This window comes from Plecotus auritus, assembly GCF_963455305.1.
Source record: "Plecotus auritus genome assembly, chromosome: 1".
Taxonomy (NCBI): domain Eukaryota; kingdom Metazoa; phylum Chordata; class Mammalia; order Chiroptera; family Vespertilionidae; genus Plecotus; species Plecotus auritus.
In genome coordinates this window covers 174407849-174433491 of record NC_137770.1, presented here as the reverse complement: position 1 = coordinate 174433491, position 25643 = coordinate 174407849, and the positions used below count along the sequence as shown (strand labels likewise).

Here is a 25643-nt window from a genome sequence, read left to right as displayed (position 1 = left end):
TACCTATCTGCACTAATCATCACACAGTAACTAAAAGTTCCACCTATCCCAGTCCTGTTCCCTGATAAACTCTGCCACTTACTTTTCACCTTTCATATCATTTGGACATCTTTCTAACGCACTATCACATGCCCTATTCTTATGTTTAGTATTCCATTACACAGATGAGCTCCATCTAGCCAGTGACTTATGGGTGGACATTTGGATTACAATGTTGCAGTAAATGCTGCTGTGTTTCTGCCCAAAATATGAGAATATACTGATAGGTTAAATTCATAGGCGTGGAATTGCTGTAGCAAATGCATATGCTGATAAATTTTTAATAAGATATTATCAAACCGTCTTCCTAAAAATTATAACATTTACATTTCACCAACAGTATCATTTATTTTCAAAGAATGGAGCCTCTTATATTAAAAACATGTTTACTGGATGGGCAGGAGCGCAACTCACTCTAACTATGGTTTCTTGTAGATTTGCCTTGAGCTGGTCTCTTTCCAGTTTGAGAGTCTCTTCTACTCTCCTTAGATGATCTCTTTCTTTCATTACAGATTTCATTTCTTCAAGGTTTTCATGAAGCTTCTGAGCCAAATTTAAGTTCTCCATTTCTATTTTACCCAGAGTTATACTTTGGGCTTCGAATTGTTTCTTTAATTGCTCCATTTCAGACATTTTCTTCTGTGTCTCACTGATGTCTTCTTTTAACTTTAAGAGTTGATGTTCATTTGCTGTAAGTTCTTGGATCTTAAGATGATCATAAAATAACATGTTAGCAGACAGATGGTTTTTAAGGGAAGGATAAAGAAGTTTCTAAATGGATTTAGACAACAGTTTTCCCATGTTGCTTTAATGAATACATAATTCCACACAGAAATTATTTTCTTTTGAGGTATAAATAAGTGGTCTATTCTTAAGTGTATATATAGCTCAATTATTCTTAACATCTATATACTTACAACCCAGAATAAAATATAGAACCTTTCTAAAGACCCATCCTAAAGTTGCTACGTATCCCATCCTACAACCATTATTCTGACACTTTTCTCATCCTAGATGAGTTCTGCCTGCTTTTGATCTTATAAAATTACAATTCTTTTGATAGGTATTTGCATTATTTTCAGTTTTTCCCTATTATGATTAGAGTTACTAAGAACATTCTTGTACATATCTTTATGTTGAAGTATGTACATTTTTCTTTTAGGTACATAACCAAGTCACAGGCAGGTATATGTTTAGTGTTAGTAAAAACTGCCAAGCTGTTTTCCAATGTGGCTAAACCATTTTACATTCCCAATGGATTTTAGGCAAAAATAAATCAGATATCTAATCAAAGCCCTCCCCCCATATATCTTTTCTTATAATATAGTGTTTACATTTTCTAAAGCCATTTACATATTTGACATTTCATCTGTCTTCTCAGAAACAATCCCTGTCCGATGCTTCTTCAGATGCATGTGAGCAATTCTTAGCTCCTCTTCCCCCCCCTGCCCTGCCCCGATTCTTTATCATTAAAGAAATTTTAAGAACAGGGACATATCTTAATGTTAACTGGTATTATTTTTTAAAATATATTTTATTGATTTTTTACAGAGAAGAAGGGAGAGGGATAGAGAGTTGGAAACATCGATGAGAGAGAAACATCGATCAGCTGCCTCCTGCACACTCTCTACTGGGGATGTGCCCGCAACCAAGGTACATGCCCCTGACCGGAATCGAACCTGGGACCCCTGAGTCCGCAGGCTGATGCTCTATCCACTGAACCAAACCGGTTAGGGCAACTGGTATTATTTTTAATGAAAGTATTATATTTTCTTAGTAAAAATAATAAAACTATTACTTCTTACTCTAGTTTTTTTTTTTAAAATATATATTTTTATTGATTTTAGAGAGGAAGGAAGAGGGACAGAAACATCAATGATGATAATCACTGATCAGCTGCCTCCTGCACGCCCTCTACTGGAGATGGAGCCCACAATCTGGGCATGTGCCCTGACAGGGAATCAAATCATGACCTCCTGGTTCATAGGTCGACACTCAACCATTGAACCATACCAGCTAGGCAAGGTAACTAGTATTTTTAAATGAAAGTAATATATTTTCTTAGTACAAATAACAGAACACTAATTCTTACTCTACATTTTTGTTAGAAAGTTAAAAGCTTTTCCCTCTTCTGTTCCCTCCCTTCCCCACAAACCTCTCCTTTCCAGAGGCAAACACATTATGCACATACTATTTTACAACCTGTTTTTCTCACTAAGAGTTATTTTGGGATTCTCAATTAGGACACTCAACTCTATTTAATTTTTTTTTCTTTTTACCTGTTGTATAATATTCTTGACACATTGCTCATCTTTATCCAGTTTCCTTCTGATTGACATTTTGGTTGTTTCCTGTTTTCTGTTACATACTGTTACAATGAACAACCTTGTGGTTTATGTGTGCGTTTGTGTATGCTTCTATCAAAGAAGGGCTCACATTTCCTCACTAGGAAGAGGTATGAGTGTAACTTACTTTAGCTTCTACTTCTCTGAGGCTTTCTCTGAGCTGGTCTCGCTCCATTTTGAGGGTTCCCTCCATTCTCCTTAGGCTATCTCTTTCCTTAGTAACACATTTTATTTCTTCAAGGTTTTCATGAAGTTCCTGAGTCAACCTTAACTTCTCTGTTTCTGTATTTTCCAAGATTGAATTCTGCACCTCCAATTGCTTCTTTAATTGCTCTGTTTGATACATAGTTTCCTTGAGATCATTTTTTACCTCAAGAAGATGATGTTCTTTCTCCTGAACTTCTTGGATCTTGAAATAATCATACAATAAATTAAGATATAAACAGATAACAAAAGCTAAACATTAGTTTCTAAATTATGTAGACAAAATCTCTACTTGTCCTCAATTTTAGGCTAATTCATATCCTGTTTCACTACACCAGTGGTCGGCAAACTCATTAGTCAACAGATCCAAATATCAACAGTACAACGATTGAAATTTCTTTTGAGAGCCAAATTTTTTAAACTTAAACTTCTTCTAATGCCACTTCTTCAAAATAGACTCGCCCAGGCCATGGTATTTTGTGGAAGAGCCACACTCAAGGGGCCAAAGAGCCGCCATGTGGCTCGTGAGCCGCAGTTTGCCGACCACTGCACTACACAAAAGACTTGATTAAAACTATTACTTAGGTAACAACTTAAAGAAATACCTGTGCTTTTAAGGCACTATTTTTGTTTTCTAAATCCATTTGCATATTTGATATTTCATTTGTTTTCTCAGAAACAATCCTTCGGAATACATCAATAATTTCCTTATGCTCCTTCAGATGTTTGTGAGCAATTCTTAGTTCCTCTTGTTTTTCCAGGTCCTTTATTATTAGAGAAAGAAAAATAATATATTCAGATGAATGCAATTCAGACCATATGTACAAAAGTACAGAGTAAGAAGTAAAATTTCCTCTCCCTCCTTATACCTCCTAGTGCTCATCCTCCAATTGACTCTCAGATGCTAATACAAGCTAGATATACTACTCTACAATTTCCCCTTTTCCCTACCAGGATACTTCCAAGTCAACACCATAGCTTTACCTCATTCTTTATCTGTGGACTTGCATTCCATGGTCTGAATGTGCTGTACTTATTTAAACAGTCTCCTACTAACAGATAGCTAGAATTTTCCCTATTTTTTGGTTTGCTTTATTTTGTTATTGCAACTTGCTGCTATGAATATCCTTCTACAAATATCTTCCCATGGTTGCGCTAATGTGTGCAGGGTAAATAGGTACAACTTAACTTTTTGGGTAAATGAATAAACTTACTATAATATTTGGAAGATATTACCAAATACACTCCCTCTTCCTCCTTCAACCTTCTAAGGCTGCACCAGTTTTACACTCCCATCAACCTTATTGCCTATGGTTCTTTTGGGACACAGTGTCATTTTTACTAGATGGGGAAAAGATGGTAACTCACTCTAATTGCAGTTTCTCTTAGGTTTTCCTTGAGCTGGTCTCTCTCTACTTTGAGAGTCTCCTCCATACTCCTAAGGTCATCTCTTTCTTTTGTAACAGATCTCATTTCTTCAAGGTTGTCCTGGAGTCTCTGAGTTAACCTCATGTTCTCTATTTCTAGGTTTTCCACAGTTGACATTTGGGTTTCAAATTGCTTCTTCAAGTATTCTATTTCACACATTTTCTCCTCAGTCTCATTTACAGCTTTCATCTCAAGCTGATGTTCTTTTACTGGAAATTCTTGAATCTGAGAAAATCATAAAACAAGTTAGGGCAAAGGCAGGTTTTTAGAAAAAAGATTTGTTTCTAAATTAAGTCAATCATTTTTACATTTATAGTTCAATGTATGTACTTTTTACTTCCACAGGAACATGAGGAACACAATAATCTGATGTCATTTTCCAACTTAACAAGACCTACCTTTCCCCATAATTCAGCATCTGAATTTTCTAAATCTCTCTGAATATTTGCTCCTTGATCTGTCTTCTCTGAAATATTCCTTGTATTAATAGTTTCTTGGTACTCCTTCAGAAGAATGAAAGTAATTTTTAGTTCCTCTTTGATTTTTTGTCTCTTTATGATGGGAGCAAAATGAATAAAATAATGAATAGAAGTTAATAGTGAGCATTGTAATCACCCTAATACTATTTTTGTATCCAAAAAACATCAGAAGAGGGAAACTTACTTCAGCTACAAGTTCTTCAATGTTTTCTTTGAGTTGGTCTCTCTCCATTTGAAGGGCCTCTTGCACGCTTTTCAGTTCATCTCCTTCTTTAATTATAATTTTCATTTCTTCTTCACTTTTCTGAAGTCTCTCAGTTAACTTGAGCCTCTCGCTTTCTATGCTTGCTAGTGATGAATCTTTGGCTTTGAGTTGCTCCTTTAATTGTTCCAGTTCACTCATTTTTCCCTGAGTCTCACTGATTTCTTTGACGCAAATAAATTGTTCCTGTTTTTCATGAAGCTCTTGCATCTTAAAATAACGATAATAGCCAAAAAGTATACATACAAATGCATAAAATCTGTTTTTATATGTGTGTATCTGTATATACATGTATGTATATTTTTATGTGATATATATATATATATATATATATACACACACACACACACACACACACATACATATATGCATATATATGGGCAGAAGTAGGTTTATAGTTGCGAGTACACAAAGCAATTTATTCTTTGTTTATAATAATCATAACCAGTATGTCTCTCCATATGAACTGTAAATGTACTTTTACCCACCCCTGTGTGTATGTGTGTGTGTGTGTGTGTGTGTGTGTGTGTGTGTATATATATATATATATATATATATAAATTTCTTTTTTTTAGGTAAAAAAACCAGTATGCTCTCCAAAACAATTTAGTATGTAAAAAGTAAGTATTTTTTGTAATTCGGTTAGCTACCTCCCTCAGGTTTTTTCCCCACTGTCCCTTCACACCCAATTTACCTTTTTCTGTAATTCATCATTGGTTGATTCTAATTCCTTTTGGAAACTTGATAGTTCAGTTTCTCTCTCTGTAAGATTCACTCTCAGCTTATCAATAATTTCCTCCTGTTTTTCCAGGCGACAATGAGCAACTTTAAGTTCCTCTTCAGTTTCTAGGTGCTTTATTAATAGAGGAAATTGTAAGAAATTTATAGAAACATTATAACCATTACACTCCGATTCCTTTTTTCCAAAGGTTTAGTTTCCACAAAAATATTTGCTTACAAATTAAACACACACACACACATACATAAGAAAAAGAATGTAACCTGCCTTAGCTGCGATTTCTCTCATGTTTTCTTTGAGTTGGTCACTTTGAGACTGAAGAGCTTCCTGCAGCCTCTGTAGGTCATCTCTCTCCTTAGCTATAGATTTCATTTCCTGATGACTTTCTTGAAGTCTCTCAGACAAGTTGAGTTTTTCCTTTTCTAATCTTAGCAATGCTGACTCTTTAGCTTTGAGTTGCTCCTTCAATTGCTCCATCTCACTGATTATTTCCTTAATCTCATTGTCTTTTTCCTGCATATTAAAGGATTGTTCTGGTATGTCTTGAGCCTCTTGGATCTTAAGAGAATCATAAAACAGTACAGTTGTATCCAAAGATACTTTATTTTAGGGGAAAAGAAATCAGGATATTTTCTAAAACAATTAAGACAGGATTTAATGGTTCATTTACAGTGCAATTCTCCCACTTCCCTACTCTTCCATTATTCAGGTATTTAGCACTTAATATTGAGGGCTCGCTGTGATGTCAGTGTATTATTGGAGGCTGGAGATAATACAGGAATGAGACTTACAGGATCTCTGCCATTTTGAGACACTTTAGGGGAAAAGTAGACATGAATTCAAATCTTACCAAACACAAGTACTGGTTCTCCTAATGTATTAGCGGCAAACCTAACCTATGGTGAGTGTTTATGAAGTGGGGGAGTCTGTATGGTAATGCTGCAGGTAGGGAGACCATCTGAAGGCAATGAGATGAGGAAGAATAATGGACTAGAGTTGCTGGAGTATAATGAGCAGGAGGATGAGAGAACTGAAATAATGCTAGAGACCAGCAAGGTCTGGGAATCCTTTTCCTTACTAAGGATTCCGGCCTTGATGTCAAGAGTAACAATGTATCATCAAAGGGTTTTAAGAAGATCAGAATGGAGAATAAATTTATTTCTTACTAAATCAATGAGGAAAACAGTAGTGCCTTATGAGATGCTGAAGGAATAGATTTAAAGAAGGGAAAAAAGTAGTTTTGGCTTCGTCTTTGTCTATATAACAAAGTATTGTTTTTTCTAAATTTTGAATATTAATGAAAAAAGCTGTTTTCTCTAAAACTTTCATTTTCAATAGTTGTAAGTATTTATGAGTAATTTTTAGTTCTGTTTCCAATTATTTCATTATAGACTGAATTTTGTCCTCCCAAAATTTGTTGACGCCCTAACCCCAAATATAACTATTGGATATAGGGCATTTAAAGAGGGCAATTGTTAAATGAGGTCGTAAGGGTGGGACCTGGTCCCATAGGACTGGTGTCCTTAAAAAAGAGGCAGAGATATTGGACACTTTCTCAGCTCTAGTGCACAGAAGGCCATGTTAAGACGCAGAAAAAAGACACCATCTACTTTCTAGAAAGAAAGGCCTCTCCATAAACAGAATTTTCAGGTACCTTAATCTTGGCCATCTTGGCCTTCTAGAACACAAGTAGGAGAAAATAAATTTCTGTTGTTTTAGCCACCCAGTCTATGATGTTTTGTTACGGCAGCTTTAGCACACTATAATACACCCCTTTAAAAAAAATCATCATTACCATCCTAGCTTTTCTTAGTTAACCAGTAAAGCAGTTATTCTCATTAGGTCTCAGGAAAAAATGAACCATACTGCCTAGAATGAGTAAGGTAAGATTTAAGCACCTACTAGTAAAATTATGGCTGAAGAACTAGAAATAGGCATTAAATATGATATACACATTGATTTTATAGTAAACTCTAAATAAGTTTAGTATAAAAATCTGATGTAAAATAATATATCAGCTCAAAGTGTGAACTAATGGCCCTAGCTGGTTTCGCTCAGTGGATAGAGCGTTGGCCTGCGGACTGAAGGGTCCTGGATTCGATTCCAGTCAGGGGCATTAAAAAAAAAAAGTGAACTAATATTTTTTTGCCATTTTCCAAATTGATTGTAAGCAGTTATATTTGAAGTTATTTCAAAGATATTAGGATGAAGTTTATGAATTATTATTAGTTATTACCACTGTGAGTAATACGTAAGATTGAGATTACCATCATGTACTTAAGTGTTTGAGGTTAAGGAGAAAGCTCATATGTAAATATATGAAAACTTTGAACAGGAACGCTTTACCTCTTCCTGAAATTCATCCTTAGTTTCTCTTACGGTTTTCTCTACAGGCAAATTCTTGGAGCTGTCCTCAGAAATTTTCATTTTTAAAGTGTTGATAGTTTCTTGGTGTTGTTTCAAAGATTCAAGAGCATTTCGTAATTGTTCTTGGGTGTCTATGTTCTTTGTCAGAGAAATACAAAACCATTTCCATTAGAATAAGGTGAAACAATGAAAATAATTTTATAGTTTCTACTTGATCATAAATAATAAATGATGGCTCCGATAATGTTTTTAAAGATGTTCTAAGTTTTCAACATTTAACCAGTCAAAACCTTACCATGTTTACGGTATCCTCAATGTCACTTTTCAGCTGGTCTCTCTCAACTTGCAGGCTCTCTTGGAGTTGTTTTAAATCGTCCTTTTCTTGGGTTAAGGTCCTTACTTCTTCTAAGGTTTGGTGAAGTTTCTCAGTAGTCAGTATTTTCTCCCTTTCTACAGTTTGCAGCCTGGAATCTCTACTTTGTAATTGTTCCTTCAACTGTTCCACTTCATTCAACCTTTCTTGACTTTGCTGAAGTTCTTGGGTTTTCTGAGAAAGCTTTAAAATAAGATAAAGTTAAGTGTGAAAAGCAGAACATTCTATGGCATATACATGGAATCAAACTGCAGCAGACGAAAGGTCATTTCCCTAGAACAGTGGTCAGCAAACTCATTAGTCAACAGAGCCAAATATCAACAGTACAACGATTGAAATTCCTTTTGAGAGCCAAATTTTTTAAACTTAAACTTCTTCTAAAGCCACTTCTTCAAAATAGACTCGCCCAGGCCATGGTATTTTGTGGAAGAGCCACACTCAAGGGGCCAAAGAGCCGCATGTGGCTCGCGAGCCGCAGTTTGCCGACCACAGCTCTAGAAGGTATCTTTACCAACCTCTGTCTTTAAGTCATCCAAAGTTAAACCAAGTTTTTGAGATTCTTTAGAGAGATTTTCTATTTCCTGATTTATTCTTGCATTCTCTTCAAGGACCATGTTATACTTTTGTTCAAATTCAATATGACAATTTTTAAAATCTTGGAATTCTTGATCCATGTTTTTATAATTCAACTGGGTGGTTGCAAGGTCATCTTTAGTTTTCTTAATTTCTTCAAGTAAATCTTGAATTCTACTCTCCTTATGAACTACTTCAGAACACAATTTGTCTTTTTCTGATGTTACTAGATATAGCTCTTCAGATTTATCATTTACCTATGAAAAAAAGAATACTTAGCATTGTTAATAATGTTATGATCTACTGAAGTTTTCAGAAAAACAAAAATAAACACAAAAATATTTTTCTACAAAAAAAAAAGACATTGAAAATTAAGCAAAGATTTGACCGAGAAAAGGCAATTATTTTTATTGTCTCTTTAACAGTGTATTTTCTTGTTTAACTTTACCATCAAAATAAGAGTTATTTGCTTTAAAATGTGTTTACCTCTTTCCTTAGCATTTCTACTTCTGAAGGTAAAGATTTCAATTCTGAGAGTAAATTAACTTTTCCATGCAAAGCTTCATTTACTTCAACTTCTTTCTTCAGTTCTTTCTGGAGATCTTTAATCTTTCTTTCCAATTCCAAATTACAGAGCAAATCTAGGAAATTTTTGGTAAATTAAATAAATTATCCCCCAAAAGTCTATTCATCTCCATACATGTTAATATTTCTTGAATCACCTTTTTTAAGAACATGTACAATTTTTAACCTTATAATCTGAAGTCCATGGAAACATTTATACATACCGATACATATAATATTGAAAATTAATATTAAGTTATTGAAAATCAGAGATTAATAGATTTTCAATCATTGGAATATTGTTGCAAAATCCTTTAGGTACATTTCAACAGAAAGTTAGATTTGCAAAGATGTAGTCTGAAATTTCAAGATACCTTTTGGAACTTTGCCATCTAAAAGGGAGTTGAGTTTTGTTATTTCATTAAAAGAATATTGTAATTCTTGCTCCAGATCAACTTGTATTTTCTTTTCTGCCTCCAACCGTCTTTGATGTAACTGATTATCACTTTCCATTTGCTTGCACATACTTTCAAGTTCTTTCTATTAAGAGAAACATTGCAAATTTACAAAAATGTACTGATCATTACAAGTGCTCAATTTTGAAAATATTACAAAAATCACCTACCATTTTCTCTTTCAGCTCCAGATTTTCACTCCTAAGAAAGGCTGATTCTCTCTTGGCATCAAGGGCTATAATTTCAGCATCAAGTTGAGTTTGTTTCTTTTGTTTTAGATCTTCAGTGTCTTCCTATACACAAGACAAAAAAGATTTTAGTGAAATATAACTTTCTCAGAATTGGAAATGTTACCACACTTTTGTTCAGCTAAAGTTCCCTATGTTTTTTTATTTTAAGTTATTCTCTCCAAAACATGATAGGCTAGTAGTTAATAATTAAGATTAAGAATATAAATTAGCCCTGGCCAGGTGGCTCAGGTGGTTGGAGTGTTGTCTTGTACACCAAAAGGTTTCGGGTTTGATTCCTGGTCAGGGCACATACCCTGGTTTCGGGTTCATCTCTGGTTGGGGCGTATGGGAGGCAATAGACAGATGTTTCTTTCTCACATCAATGTTTCTCTGTCTCTGTCTCTCCTCCCCTTCCTCAGGTAAGGGTTATTTTAAAAAATTAAATTACCACTTGAAAAGAAAATTATCCAATAGGAAAATAGAGAAAATATACAAATAGGTAACTTAGTGAAGGGAAAATGCAAATGACCTATAAATATATGAAAAAAAAGTCAGAAGTCATGTTTAGAGAAAAGTGGGCATTTTAACATGACTTTAGCTTAAATAAATTCAACCATATGTACTTGGCAAAATATTAATGCATGCATGAATGAATGAAGCATAAGAAACAATTTTTAAAAAATTGGCAATTCTGCTTGCTACTTTATTAATCCTACTCTCCAGGATTATATGAAAGCACCTTTCTTTTTTAATTTTTTTTAAAAAATATATTTTATTGATTTTTTACAGAGAGGAAGAGAGAGGGATAGAGAGTTAGAAACATCGATGAGAGAGAGACATCGATCAGCTGCCTCCGGCACGCCCCCTACTGGGGATGTGCCCGCAACCCAGGTACATGCCCTTGACCGGAATCGAACCTGGGACCCTTCAGTCCGCAGGCCGACGCTCTATCCACTGAGCCAAACCGGTTAGGCTGAAAGCACCTTTCTTACCCACAGCTTAGAACAGTGAGAATACTTTTAAAAAATATATATATATATATATATATATATATATATATATATATTGATTTCAGAGAGGAAGGGAGAGGGAGAGAGATAGAAACATCAATGATGAGAGAGAATCAATGATTGGCTGCTTCTTGCACATCCGACACTGGGGATCACGTCTGCAACCTGGGTATGTGCCCTGACCGGGAATTGAACTGTGACCTCCTGGTTCATAGGTCGAAGCTCAACCACTAAGCAACGCAGGCCAGGCAAGAATATTTTAAAAAGAATCATCTGTCATTAATAGAACATAACAAAGATTACTATGAAAAACTCAAAACAAAAACAATAGAACAGAAACCACGATTTAAAAAATTCAAGCTAGAAACTGTTAACTTTCTTGAAGTAGTCAGGTGTATTGAGCAAATAAATAAAAAAATCAAAATTTCACCATGTCAATGTTACTTAATACCACAATCTAGTATCAAATAAAGTAATCTAGAACAATAGTTTCTGAAAAATACTCAAACTGTTGAAAATAGTTACTTAAATTATGAGAATGCATTAATATAAGTGAAATTAATGACATTTATGAAAACATGCTCATTTATGTATGTTTTAGTTCTAGATCAGCCGTGGGCAAACTACGGCCCCGCGGGCCAGATCCGGCCCGTTCCACTGTTCTATCTGGCCCGCGGAGCCGAAAGAGCGGAGGGTTCTCTTGCTCTCCCCTCCGCTCCTTCACCAGCAGCAGTGTTAACATGGCAACGTCGGGAAACACGGTCGCAGCTCCTTCTTCTGAGTGGGCGGATTTATATCCGCCCATTCAGTAGAAGGAACAACCTCTCAATCTTCCAGAGGCTCCTTGTAATGCCCGCGGACGCGTCCCCCGACATCACCCTGGGAATGCGTAGACACGTTATCGTGGTGATGGAGGCAGACACGCCCCTAGAGAGCACAGTATCAGAGCATTAGCTAAAAAGGAGACCAACAACACTGTTCCCACTGAAGTTGATGTTTTAAAGACCAAAAACCTTTCAACCCAGTCTACATTGCCATCTACATCTACGTCCCGGGCATAATTTGGAAGTTGCACTAAAGAAAATGTTTAATTTACTGTTTACACATTTTGTTCTTTTCTATTTGTTTTAGTTTTAAATTATTTTATTATATTTAAGTTTAATTTGAAAGGCTTTTGTACCTTTCCTTTGTTAGGCATTTTATTTTGCCTTTGCCATCTTCAATATAAGGTATGTTATTGTGCTACGATTCCTCCATTTTTTGAAGTTTCAAATTATAATCATTAGTGTTTACATTCTTCTTGTTAAAATGTTTGAAATGAATAAAACTATTGAAATAATAATAAAAAAAGACCGTACCCTTTTATGTAATGATGTTTACTTTGAATTTATATTAGTTCACACAAACACTCCATCCATGCTTTTGTTCCGGCCCTCCGGTCCAGTTTAAGAACCCATTGTGGCCCTCGAGTCAAAAAGTTTGCCCACCCCTGTTCTAGATCTTTATCAACAACGCAAGTGCTCACCTGAAGACATTGACTATATACTTCTGCCTGCATTTATACAAAACAACTGAAGAATTAAAAACATTTTAAAATTACTAATTTTTTAATGGAAGCTCATAACCTACTTGTTTATATTTACTCAAAGGATGGTATCCTCAACTCTCCATGAATGGTTCCTTATTGGTAAAAATGGCAATGTTCCTAATATAGTACCTCTCTCATAGGGTTATTGACAAGATTAAATAAAATACTGTATGTAAAACATTACAATGCTCACCACATAGTTGGCTTAATATAAGCATTTGCTTTAATGATGATGATGAAGGTATGCTATAAATATTAACATTATTACATAATAAAATAAACCTGATTTTTACCGATGAGTATGACAAGTCCATTGTCACACTTTCTGAATTCTGAGAGTCTATGTATTTCTGTAACTTTTTAATCTGGTCTTCTTTTTCTCTAAGTAGATCTACTTTTGAACTTAGTTCATTCTAAAAGAAATCAAAGGAGAGGAAAACAATTTAATTGGATTTGAATTCTAGGGGATTAAAAGGAACTTATTAACAGTTCAAATTGGTAAACAGTAAAATTCAAAAAGTTGACACTTAAGAAATATAATTTTCTGAAATCATAAATCATATTCAATTATGTATGATTTGTTTTATAGTTCTAGTTCCTTAGTAGAAATATGAACATAAACGCTCACCTCAAGGTCCTGATTATATACTTCTGCATGTTTAACTAAATTCTTTAAGTTCGAAATTTCATGAATTAGTTGCATCTGTAAGAGCATGTGAACAGGCAACAGAGCAAACCAATAGTTAATAAAGCAAAAAAAAAAAAAAAAATTGAATTACTGCTTCAGAATCACCCAACAAGTAAGAAGAGACTGAGAAATAATTATTCAAGCTACTATAACAGAGCATCTCATTATTTAAGAGTACCAAAAAAGCCCCAAATCAAACCCCAAGCCCAATCAACCAAACAAAATCTCTGCAAACCCCAGGAAGCAAGCAAACAAGAAAAAAAAACTCAGCACGACCCAAATAACAGATTTGTCATCTGTTAATAAAGCTACAATAACTTCAAAAGCAAATTAGTATGCACCACTTGGAGGAGAAAGTAGTAATCAAAGTTTACAAAAACATGCTTCTATTAGGCTTTTGTTTTGGGTAAGTACAGAAATGTATTTATCCTAAGAGATTTCTTTTCTCTCATAAATTATTTGTTTTCACACTGGCATACTTTTCAATGAGTTGTGATTTGAAACTTAGGTTTGGATTATGGTAGTTTCATAGAGCCTTTACAATATTATTACTGTTCACCAAAGCTATAGAGATCTGCATGGAATTATCAACTGTTACTTTGATGGTTTATAGGAAATATTGGAAAGTTAATGTTTTTGCTTTATATTGTTCAACTGTCTAATGTATAAGTACTTAAAGATGTAAGTATTTCTATTAAAGTTTCCTTTCTAACAAAACATCTGTAGCATTAAATATTTGAGTACTGGCAATTTTTGTGCTAAAAAAAGTAAATTAAAATTTTTTTGTGTTTAATTCAGTTCTAACTAGTTTTAGATTTCAGACTACTGCTAGTTTAGACACTCTTATTTTAGATTAACACCAATCAATAGAAATATAATGCGATCTCTCTCCCAATTTTTTTTTGAGAGGCAAAATTTGTAATTAATTTTTCAAGTAGCCACATTAAAAAGAAGTAAAAAGAAACAGGTAGAATTAATTTTAATATATTTTATCTAGCCAAATATACCCAAAATATTATTATAATTTCTTCCTGTAATCAATAATAAAAATTTAAGAAAATATTTTAAATTCTTTCTTTTTATGCTTATGCCAATTCAGACTAACCCCATTTCAAGTGACCTATTGCCACATGTAATTAGTGGCTACCCTCTTTTTCAGCAAAGTTTTAGACATCTGTATTGGTTAAAGTTTAAATTGGCTCTCTCTGTTACCCTTTCTTCCACTTCTAACTTTTGCATAAGAAAATCACATTTATTTATACAGAACTAAATAATCAATCTTAAATTTTTAAAACATTCATCGAGAATAATTCTCCTACTTTTATATGAAACAACACTTTATTTTAAGTACAAGGAACAGGAAAAGATTATGTGACTTTTGTAATGATCTGAGTGTAACCACTACTTAATATATTGTTTAATGAGCACAAAGAGAAAATGTACAATATGATCAAAAGATCATCCATTGTTATATACAAAATAGTACAGATTTCAACTGTGATTTGCAGCAGGTGAAATGAAATTTAACTTCTTAAGACAAAAATCTCCAAGTTGTGAAAATTATAAAATTAAATAGATCAAGTTAAAATAGGTAGAGGACTGAAGTTTCTCTTGTTCTCTGAGTATGACGACACTTGACCTTGTTTATTCTGCCCTCTAAAATTACTGTTTAAACACCCTGTATTACATTCTCACTTGAAAATTATCCACAACTTTGGTGATTTTTGATGAAACCCTTAGGTAAACCAGGGCACATATCCTCAGACCATAATATGACTTTCCCTCGCCTTTTGTTAAACTTATCCCCCAGATGTACATTTTGGAACATGTTTTACTGTACGCACATAGACTTATGTTTTTAGCTTAAAATGCAATGGATATCGTAAAACAATCTTCAAATAGAGTAAGCCTTTAATATTTAATATTTTAGATTATCTTACAGAACCAAGAATTTCAATTTGTGGTTGAGTAAAACTGAAGAGAATTGTATTATTTCCCCCCCCCTGACGGTGGTTAAAAAGGAAAAATAAAAAAAGTCAGATGTGAGTTTTAAGACATAGATTCTGTGTTACTTTGTAATCTTTTTGTATGTGACTCAATTCAATGAGCTTCAGTTTTTATTTTTAATTGAATGTATAAGTGATGTTAGAATAATTAGAGAAATTGTTGTTACATGTATGCCCAAAGCTAATTTTGTCATGTTATTTATAACAAGAAACATACAAAAAAAAATAGATGAAATTTTGGAATTAGAAACTTGGTAAGCACCTGATCTAACCTGAAGGATGGAGACATACATGAAGTAAGCCCTGTGATGCAATGCGTGCTCAAGAACTTGCCGATAATACACACCAGGCTTGAATCTGTGAGCTATTTAAGCAGCAAATCTGGGGCTTAAATCAAGGTAGTTTGGCTCTTAACCATGACACTAGATCATACCCTTTCAATAAAACTGGTTTTATTGATTGAAGCCCAATATTCTTTTCATGACATTTTGCATTTCGTTAATATGCAAATTTTAAAATAAATTAAATGAAACTGTGGAGAACTTATTGACTTTTGCCTCCCTGGATATAATGTCTGTGAAATGCAGGCGTCACTTTAATTTGTAGGTAGAATGGAAATAGTTTTGGTACAGAATTCTTTTTGCTTTTAAAAAGGTAGAAGATGAGAAACTAATCAATGATACTGAGAAAAAAGGACTGTGTCCCTTTGGGCTATTCATATAGAAATGTGAGAAGTATCTGCAAATTAACTCATATTTTAACTATACCAAAACATTGGCTCTTATTTTTGGGGTATTTGTGGATCACTTCACAAGTCTGAGACCAGCAATGGATTCCTGTTCCATTAGGTAAACAAAGAAAAATAAATATGTATTCAAAAGTTCTGCAAAAGAATTCAGTTTCTGTGAACTGTAAGTTAAGGACTTTCTGCACTAAGAAATTTCTTGATTCTTTAGGACAATTTAAGTTCCCAAAGTTTCATGGTTTCTGGGTTAGGTTCTCTTAACATGTAGCCTAATAATACATACTTAGAAAATTTAAATGATCTATTTTTTTATTTCTAATATTTCCATAAAAACTATTTAGTATTAGTTTCACAATAACTCTCTTACATGGAAAAAGAAAAGTGCAAAATTAGCTTCCCTAGCTTTCTAATAATGTTCTATTTAAGAATATACTTTCTATGAAAAAATTCCATTAATATGTAGTATCTATACATAAAGCATTCAGCTAGATATTAAAAGTTCTTCAATACAAATCCACCAATAGATTAAACCTTTCCAAAGATGTTTTTAATTCCTTCTTCTTCTTGAGCATAAGAAACAGGTGAAACAAATATGATTTAACTATTTTAAAAACAATATAAATGAATTATTTCTTAAATTCTCTAATTGTGTATGCATATGGAAAATGGCTGGATCCTCAACCTTAACCTTACAAATAAATATCTTTAAGAAAATGATATTTCTTACAAAAGTTGTTTCAGTTTAGTTTAGTGTTGTTTCGTATCCTTACCTCTTGATCTTTTTCTGCTTTTCTTTCTAGAGCCTCAAATTCGTCCAAATCATTCTTTTCTTTTAACTTCAATTCCATTTCTTCATTTTCTTTTCTTAGTTTTTCATAGTCCAACACAAGATTATCATAATCAGCACGAAGTGAATTCAACTCACTTTCTAAGTTTTCCTGTTGTAAACAAAACCAGATTTTCAAGCTGAAGAGAATTCAGATTATATATTTGTTTACTTAACTAAAAATTTGGATTAGTCACATAAATTTAACCTTGAATCATTTGGTAGTTTAGGACATTCTCTTTTTCAATATCATCCTAGTGTTTTAGTTTGATCCACAGCAAAATAAAAAATTTGTATTGTGGTAAATTAGCTAACTTAGAACAGATGACTACTTTGAAAGGGGTAGAATTAAAAAACAAAACAAAAAACAAACCATATAAACAAATGCTCTGCCTGTGCCTGACTGGAAAAGTTCATCAGGAGTAGGAGATAAGGTGCATAATGGAAAATCTATTTTATCACAGGTCCTTAAGCTCCTTAGGAATAAAGCTGATGATTTACCTTACCTGTCTGATACAAATTTTATTTTATTTTTCAGATGGCTTTGAATTAGGAGTGAAACAGAGGTATTACTTATTGATCTCTAAAACTCTATCCACTTCTAGGTTTTTGCCATCCTCAGCAGAGACCTGCTTCAGTTTTCTATACTTTTATGATAAAGAGATAAATTTTACCATACAAATCCATCAGTGGGCAGATTAACTAAACCTTCCCAAAGATGTTTTTAATTCCTTCTTCCTCTTGAGAATAAGCACAGGTGAAACAAATATGAGTTAAAAAAAACAATCCACAATCAATAAAAACCAAAAACTAAGACCAGGGATTTTATAAAATCAACAAGCTTCTGGAGTATGCTTTAGGGACAACAAAACCACTTTACCAATAATACTTAACTAATTATAGTAACTAATTTATGACTAATTACAGTGGTTAGCTAATAATAATTCCTAAGAAGGTTCCAATTTTATTCCAAAATTAACATGAAATTACTTTAACTAATACATATACAGAACTATATCTTTTTCTTTGAACATTAGCAGCTGGGAAAGTAAACATGGAATCTACATTTACTAAGATATTCACTATTAGGAGTCCTTATTCCTAAAGTTGTGATAAGACCATATATAATACATTTACTTTTATTTTTCATTATTATTTGGCAACATTACCTCTCCCCAATGTATTATTGTACTATAGGCCTGAGAATTTTGACACTTTTAATATCAGCCATTTTTTTTTTTTTTTTTTTTTTTACCCTTAGGAGATTTTCCAAGGCAAAACAGAAGAAAGTAAATCATAGATACCAAAATCTGCTGGTAATGGACTGAAAGTTTTACCTACTACCATACACCCATTTTATAAAGCTTTTAGCTTCCCTTTGGATGGCACAATTATCAGCTGTGAGTCTAATGAGTGAAGAAACCTTAATTAGAACCAACACTGTTACTGAAATTAAGTCAGAGGCATAATGTGCTATAACAGTGGTTGGCAAACTGTGGTTCGTGAGCCACATGCGGCTCTTTGGCCCCTTGAGTGTGGCTCTTCCACAAAATACCATGGCCGGGGCGAATCTATTTTGAAGATGTGGCGTTAGAAGAAGTTTAAGTTTAAAAAATTTGGCTCTCAAAAGAAATTTCAATCGTTGTACTGTTGATATTTGGCTCTGTTGACTAATGAGTTTGCTGACCACTGTGCTATAACAATAGTAAACACCAGTAACAAGTGACTTTAAAGAGTAAAAGGATAATGTTCCATAAAATACATTCAAGTTACCTGACTTAGTAGCTTTGTTGCTGGATTCCACTCTATATCCGTTATTGTATCAAGGGTGTTACTGAAAACATCAGCCTCTGAACAGACAGCTGTTAATTAGGGGAAAAGAAATTTATACATAAATATGCTAGTAAGTTTCCTAAAACTCAAAGTATAGATTATTAAAAGAATTCTGATCAGATGTAATAAGCTCAAATTAGTTATTATGTGCTCATAGCATGACTGCCAAGAATACATTAAGAACAGATGTGATTGTATATATTATTTTGTGAATTGAGATTACTGGCTAGAATTAATCATAAAATATAGGCACCTTAACACAATATAGGTAAAAAGAACAAATTATGAATTTGAGATTTGATCACTGTTAAGTAGTTTTTTAAATGCCCCTAAATTACTTCAAGTGTTAGACATAGCTTGGAAAATTTTCTGTGTAAATTCCACCTTTTTAAGATTAGCAACGTTTAAGGGAGATGTTATATGAATAGTAATTTAATTGGATAAAGACTAGAACAAAAACAATAAAAATATTTGTCTTATGTAGTCTAATGACAGTGCATCATTTTTAGGAGACCTGGAAATAGAAAATGTCATGAGGACTCTACAACCAGAACACCCAGGGACCAGCTGCGAACCCAGGAACACTGGATTTCAAGCAGCGTGAATAGGCGGACTAGGATGAGCTCTGCACCTTCTCACAGAAAGGTCAGATTTCGCCTAGGGAAAGGAGAGAGAGAGCTACATAACCAGACACATGGAGAAGAGAGATCATGGGGAGACAAAGAAACAGCCCGCATATGAAAGAAAAGGAGGCATCACCAGAAAAAAAAGTAAACAAAATGGAGGCAGGCAATATGTCACAGAAAGAATTCAGAGATATGCTCATAAGGTCGCTGAAAAGAATGGAAGACAAATTCAACAATATGTGTAAAAACCAAGAGGAAATGAGGAAGAACCAAGAAGAAATGAAAAATGACATCGCTGCTATAAAGAACTCAATAGAAAGCATTAACAGTAGACTAGAAGAAGCAGAGGCCCGAATCAGTGAGCTAGAAGACAAGGTAGGAAAAAATACCCAAGCAGACCAGCATCTAGAAAAAAAACTTAAAAAACAGGAGGAGAGCCTTAGGGAACTATGGGACAACATGAAAAGAAACAACATCCGCATAATAGGGAAGCCAGAAGGAGAGGAAACTGAGCAAGGAATAGAAAACCTGTTTGAAGAAATAATGACAGAAAACTTCCCTGATATAGGGAAGAAAAAACTCACAAATCCAAGAAGCTCATAGAGCCCCAAACAAAATGAACCCCAAAAGACCGACGCCAAGGCACATTATAATTAAATTGGCAAACACCAATGACAAAGTAAGAATCTTAAAAGCGGCCAGAGAGAGACAGAAAGTTACCTACAAAGGATCCCCCATCAGACTAGCAACTGATTTCTCAACAGAAACACATCAGGCCAGAAGGGAATGGAATGAAATATACAAAGTCATGCAAAGGAAGGGTCTGAATCCATGAATACTGTACTCAGCAAGGCTATTAAAATTTGAGGGTGAAATCAGGAGCTTCACATACAAAAAAGGACTAAGGGAGTTTAATGCCACCAAACCAGCAATGCAAGAAATGCTAAAGGGTCTGCTGTAAAAAAAAGAATAGGAAGCGAAGAAGGAACACAGGGGTAAAGAATAAAAATGGCGAAAAATAAGTACCTATCAATAATAACTTTAAATGTAAATAGATTAAATGCCCCAATCAAAAGACATAGGGAAGCTGAGTGGATAAGAAAATATGACCCATATATTTCCTGTCTACAGGAAACCCACTTCAGAAAAAAGGACTCACACAGACTGATAGTGAAGGGATGGAAAAGGTTTTTCAGGCAAATGGAAATGAAAAAAAAGCTGGGAGAGCAATACTTATATCTGACAAATTAGATCTCAAAATGAAGGATATAACAAGAGATAAGGAAGGCCACTTCATAATACTAAAGGGAGCAATCCAACAAGAAGACATAACTCTGGTAAACATATACACACCCAACACAGGAGCACCCAAATACATAAAAAACTTCTGGAGGATATCAAGGGAGAGATTGACAGCAATACAATCATAGTAGGGGACTTTAATACCCCACTATCACCATTGGACAAATCCTCTAAACAAAAAATCAGCAAAGAAACATCAATCCTAAATGACTCACTAGATCAGATGGAATTAATTGACATCTTGAGAACATTTCACCCCAAAGCCACAGAATATACATTCTTCTCAAGTGCACATGGGTCATTTTAAAAGATAGACCACATATTGGGTCACAGGCAAAGTCTCTTCAAATTCAAGAAGATAGAAATCATATCAAGCATCTTCTCAGATCACAATGGAATAAAACTAGAAATCAACTACAATAAAAACAATCCAAAAAAATAAAACACCTGGAGGCTAAATAGCATGCTATTAAACAATGACTGGGTTATCAGAGAGATCAAAGAAGAAATAAAAAGCATCATGGCAACAAATGACAATGAAAACACAATAATCCAAAATCTATGGGACACAGTGAAAGCAGTCTTGAGAGGGAAGTTCATAGCTCTACAAGCCTACCCCCAAAAATAAGAAACAATGGTAATAAATTATCTAACCCTACAACTCAAAGAGTTAGAAAGAGAGCAACAAGAAAAGCCGAGTGTAAGCAGAAGCAAGGAAATAATAAAGATCAGAGTGGAGATAAACGAAATAGAGACAAAAAAAACAAACAATACAAAAGATCAACAAAAACCAAGAGCTGGTTCTTTGAAAGGATAAACAAGATTGATGAACCTCTATCCAGGCTCACCAAGAAGCAAAGAGAGAGGACCCAAATAAACAAAATCAGAAATGAAAGAGGTGAAATAACAACCGATCCCACAGAAATACAAACGATTATGAAAAAATACTATGAACAGCTCTATTCCAACAAAAAGGACAACCTAGATGAAATGGACATATTCCTAAAAAAATACAAGCTCCCAAAACTCAACCAAGAAGAATAAAAAAACCTGAATAGGCTGATAACTCAAGAAATTGAAACAGCGATCAAAAATCTTCCAGCAAACAAAAGCCCTGGTCCAGACAGCTTTACAGAGTATTCAAAGAAGAACTAAAACAGCCTTGGGCAAACTACGGCCGGCGGGCCGGATCCGGCTGTTCTATCCGGTTCTCTTGCTCTCCCCTCCGCTCCTTTACTTTGGATTTATATTAGTTCACATAAACACTCCATCCATGCTTTTGTTCCGGCCCTCCAGTCCAGTTTAAGAACCCATTGTGGCCCTCGAGTCAAAAAGTTTGCCCACCCCTGAACTAAAACCTATCCTCCTCAGCTATTCCAAAAAATTCAAGAGGAAGGCACACTTCCAAGCTGTTTCTATGAAGCCAGCATTACCTAATCCCAAAACCAGATAAAAACACCACAAAAAAAGAGAACTACAGGCCAATATCCTTGATGAACATAGATGCTAAAATCCTCAACAAAATTCTAGCAAATCAGATTCAGCAATACATTAGAAAGATCATACACCATGACCAAGTGGGATTTATTCTGGGGATACAAGGATGGTGCAATATCCGCAAATCAATAAATGTGATACATCCCATAAACAAATTGAGAGACAAAAATCACATAATCATATCAATTGATGCAGAAAAGGCATTTGACAAAATCCAACACTCTTTCTTGATAAAACTCTCAGGAAAGTGGGAATAGAGGGATCATACCTGAACATAATAAAACCCCTATATGACAAGCCTACAGCCAACATCATACGCAATGGGCAAAAACTAAACCCATTTCCCCTAAGAACAGGATGACCACTTTTACCACTCCTGTTCAACATAGTACTAGAAGTACTAGCCATAGCGATCAGACAAGAAGAATAAATAAGAGGCATCCAAATTGGAAAAGAAGTAAAACTATCCTTATTTGCAGATGACATGATACTATACATAGAAAACCCCAAAGACTCCATCAAAAAACTACTAGACTTAATAAATGAATTTGGCAATGTAGCGGGATACAAAATTAACACCTCGAAATCTATGGCCTTTTTATACACCAATAATGAACTCACAGAAAGAGAAATGAAAAAAACAATCCCATTTACCATCACACCAAAAAAATTAAGATATCTAGGAGTAAACTTAACCAAGGACGTAAAAGACCTGTACTCAGAAAACTACAGGACACTGAAAAAAGAGATAGAGGAAGAAATAAACAAATGGAAGACCATACCATGTTCATGGATTGGTAGAATCAACATCATTAAAATGTGCATACTACCTAATGCAATCTATAGATTCAATACAATACCTATAAAAATACCAATGGCATATTTCAAAGATCTAGAACAAACTCTCCAAAAATTCATCTGGAATAAAAAAAGACCCCGAATAGCCACAGCTGTCCTGAGAAAGAACAAAGTTGGAGGGATCACAATACCAGATTTCAAGCTGTATTACAAAGCCATGGTTCTCAAAACTGCCTGGTACTGACACAGGAAGAGACATATAGACCAATGGAACAGAATAGAGGACCCAGAAATTGACCCAAGCTATTATACTCAATTAATATTTGACAAAGGAGGCAAGGGCATACAACGGAGTCAAAACAGCCTCTTTAATAAATGGTGCTGTGAAATTTGGTCAGATACATGCAAAAAAAAAAGAAACTAGATCACCAACTTACACCATACACAAAAAAGAAACTCAAAATGGCTAAAGGACTTGAATGTAAGATGGGAAACCATAAAAATCCTACAAGACTCCATAGGAAGCAAAATTGTAGACTTATGTCGTAGCAATATCTTTACAGACACAGATCCTAGGGCAGTGGTCAGCAAACTCATTAGTCAACAGAGCGGCAAACCGCGGCTCTCGTGCTGCAGTTTGCCAACCGCTGTCCTAGGGCAAGAGAGACTAAGGAGAAAATAAACAAATGGGACTACATTAAAATAAAAAGCTTCTGCACAGCAAAAGAAACCATCAACAAAACAACAAGAAAGCCCATTGCATGGGAGAACATATTTGCCAATGTTATCTTCAATAAGGGTTTAATCTCCAACATTTACAGGGAACTCATACAACTTGACAAAAGGAAGATAAACTGTAGACAGCGCCTGGGAAGGCACATGGGCATTCCTTAATTATTGTCAGTTGAACCCAGTGGCATCAGCAAAGCCACGCCCTGGGAACACGCCTTGCCAAAAGGGCAAGGGTGTTGTCAGCTTGACCTTCATTTCAGCCTGTGGTGTGGGGAAGTGGTTTTTGATATTGAAATCCAGCCTAGCACCAGGAATGCTCAGGGCCTACTCAAGAATGCAAATGATCTCCTTTTGTCTTGACCATGTGGTGAAACTTCCTGGTATTTAGGATATAAAATAAACTTGCTAGATTGGCTCCCTGTCCCTGTCTCTCCATCAGAAGAGGACGGTGGTCCCACCCGGTCCCAGCTTTTTCCTTCTATCTCTGTGTCTTGTCCCTTTCTTTTATTTCTCAATCCCCAGCCGCCTCAGGAACTGGACCCATTCTCTAGCCACTCTGGATGCAGAAAGAGAGAAATACCGACAATAAACAATCCAATCAAAAAATGGGCAAGGGATCCAAATAGACACTTTTTGAAAGAGGACATTCAGAAAGCCAAGAGGCATATGAAAAAATGCTCAAAGTTACTAATCATCTGAGAGATGCAAATCAAAACGACAATGAGGTACCATCTCACACCTGTCAGAATGGCTATCATCAACAAATCAACAAACAAGTGCTGGAGAGGATGTGGAGAAAAAGGAACCCTCCTTCACTGCTGGTGGGAATGCAGACTGGTGCAGCCATTGTGGAAAACAGTATGGCGTTTCCTCAAAAAATTAAAAATGGAACTGCCATTTGACCCAGTAATACCACTTCTAGGAATATATCCCAGGAAAACAGAAACACCAATTAGAAAGGATATATGCATCCCTGTGTACAATAGCAGCACAATTTACAATAGCTAAGATCTGGAAATAGCCTAAATGCCCATCAGCAGATGAGTGGATTAGAAAACTATGGTACATCTTTAAAATGCAATACTACTCTGCTATAAAAAAGAAGGAATTCTTACTATTTGCAGCAGCATGAATGGAACTAGAGAGCATTATGCTAAGTGAAATAAGCCAGGCAGTGAAAGAAAAATACCACATGATTTCACTAATTTATGGATAATAAAGAACATTATAACCTGATGAACAAAAAATAGATACAGAGGTAGAGAAGCATTGAACAGACTGTCAAATTATAGCGAGAAGGCTGGGGAATGTTGAGAGATCAACTGAAGGACTTGTATACATGCATATAAGCATAACCAATGGATACAAGACACTGGGGGGGGTGGGGTAAGGGCATGTGCGGGGGGGGGGGGGGGCGGGTAGGGGAGGCCAAGGGAAGGTCAATGGGGAAAAAAAGGAGACATATGTACTACTATTTGTAATACTTTAAACAATAAAATAAAATAAAATAAATTTATTTCACCCTATCTTACCAAAGAAAATTGCTTTAAAGTGTAAAATAAACATAAAAAAAAAGAAAAGAAAACATCATGAATGTTCACTTTCTTATTGTTATCATCATCTCCACTGGAATATGCTTTAGGGACACAAAAGCACTAATCACATCTAACATACACTTTATTTAAATGTGTTTACCCATTAACTGAGATATAATCAGTAAAGTCTCCCATCGTAGGGATACTTTTATAAAAAAGAACTCACATTCATCAATATCTCCTACTGAAGTTATACCGCTCCTTTGTCTTTTTGTTGTATTTATTGGCATATTAAACTCATTTGCATAGTTTGAGTCCTTCATTTTGTTAATTTTGCCAGGGCACCAAGTGACTCTTCGTTTTATTTTTGCCTAAAGAGGAAAAAAAATTAAAATGACC

General features: G+C 34.7%; 1 protein-coding gene across 1 annotated transcript in view; it reads right to left on the bottom strand.

Annotated features, from left to right (window-relative positions):
* Positions 1 to 25643, bottom strand: part of CENPE (centromere protein E) — a 76492-nt gene that overhangs the window by 26409 nt on the left and 24440 nt on the right. Inside the window, exons 14-31 of the mRNA XM_080640585.1 lie at positions 25471 to 25615; positions 18695 to 18783; positions 16866 to 17033; positions 12950 to 13069; positions 9999 to 10121; positions 9748 to 9913; positions 9296 to 9450; positions 8752 to 9066; positions 8159 to 8419; positions 7843 to 8001; positions 5764 to 6054; positions 5452 to 5610; positions 4680 to 4967; positions 4415 to 4567; positions 3957 to 4241; positions 3194 to 3352; positions 2512 to 2793; positions 454 to 744 (exon numbers count right to left, since the gene is read on the bottom strand). Of these exons, the coding sequence (XP_080496711.1) occupies positions 454 to 744; positions 2512 to 2793; positions 3194 to 3352; positions 3957 to 4241; positions 4415 to 4567; positions 4680 to 4967; positions 5452 to 5610; positions 5764 to 6054; positions 7843 to 8001; positions 8159 to 8419; positions 8752 to 9066; positions 9296 to 9450; positions 9748 to 9913; positions 9999 to 10121; positions 12950 to 13069; positions 16866 to 17033; positions 18695 to 18783; positions 25471 to 25615 (3609 nt within the window). The remainder of the gene's footprint in view (positions 1 to 453; positions 745 to 2511; positions 2794 to 3193; positions 3353 to 3956; positions 4242 to 4414; positions 4568 to 4679; positions 4968 to 5451; positions 5611 to 5763; positions 6055 to 7842; positions 8002 to 8158; positions 8420 to 8751; positions 9067 to 9295; positions 9451 to 9747; positions 9914 to 9998; positions 10122 to 12949; positions 13070 to 16865; positions 17034 to 18694; positions 18784 to 25470; positions 25616 to 25643) is intronic.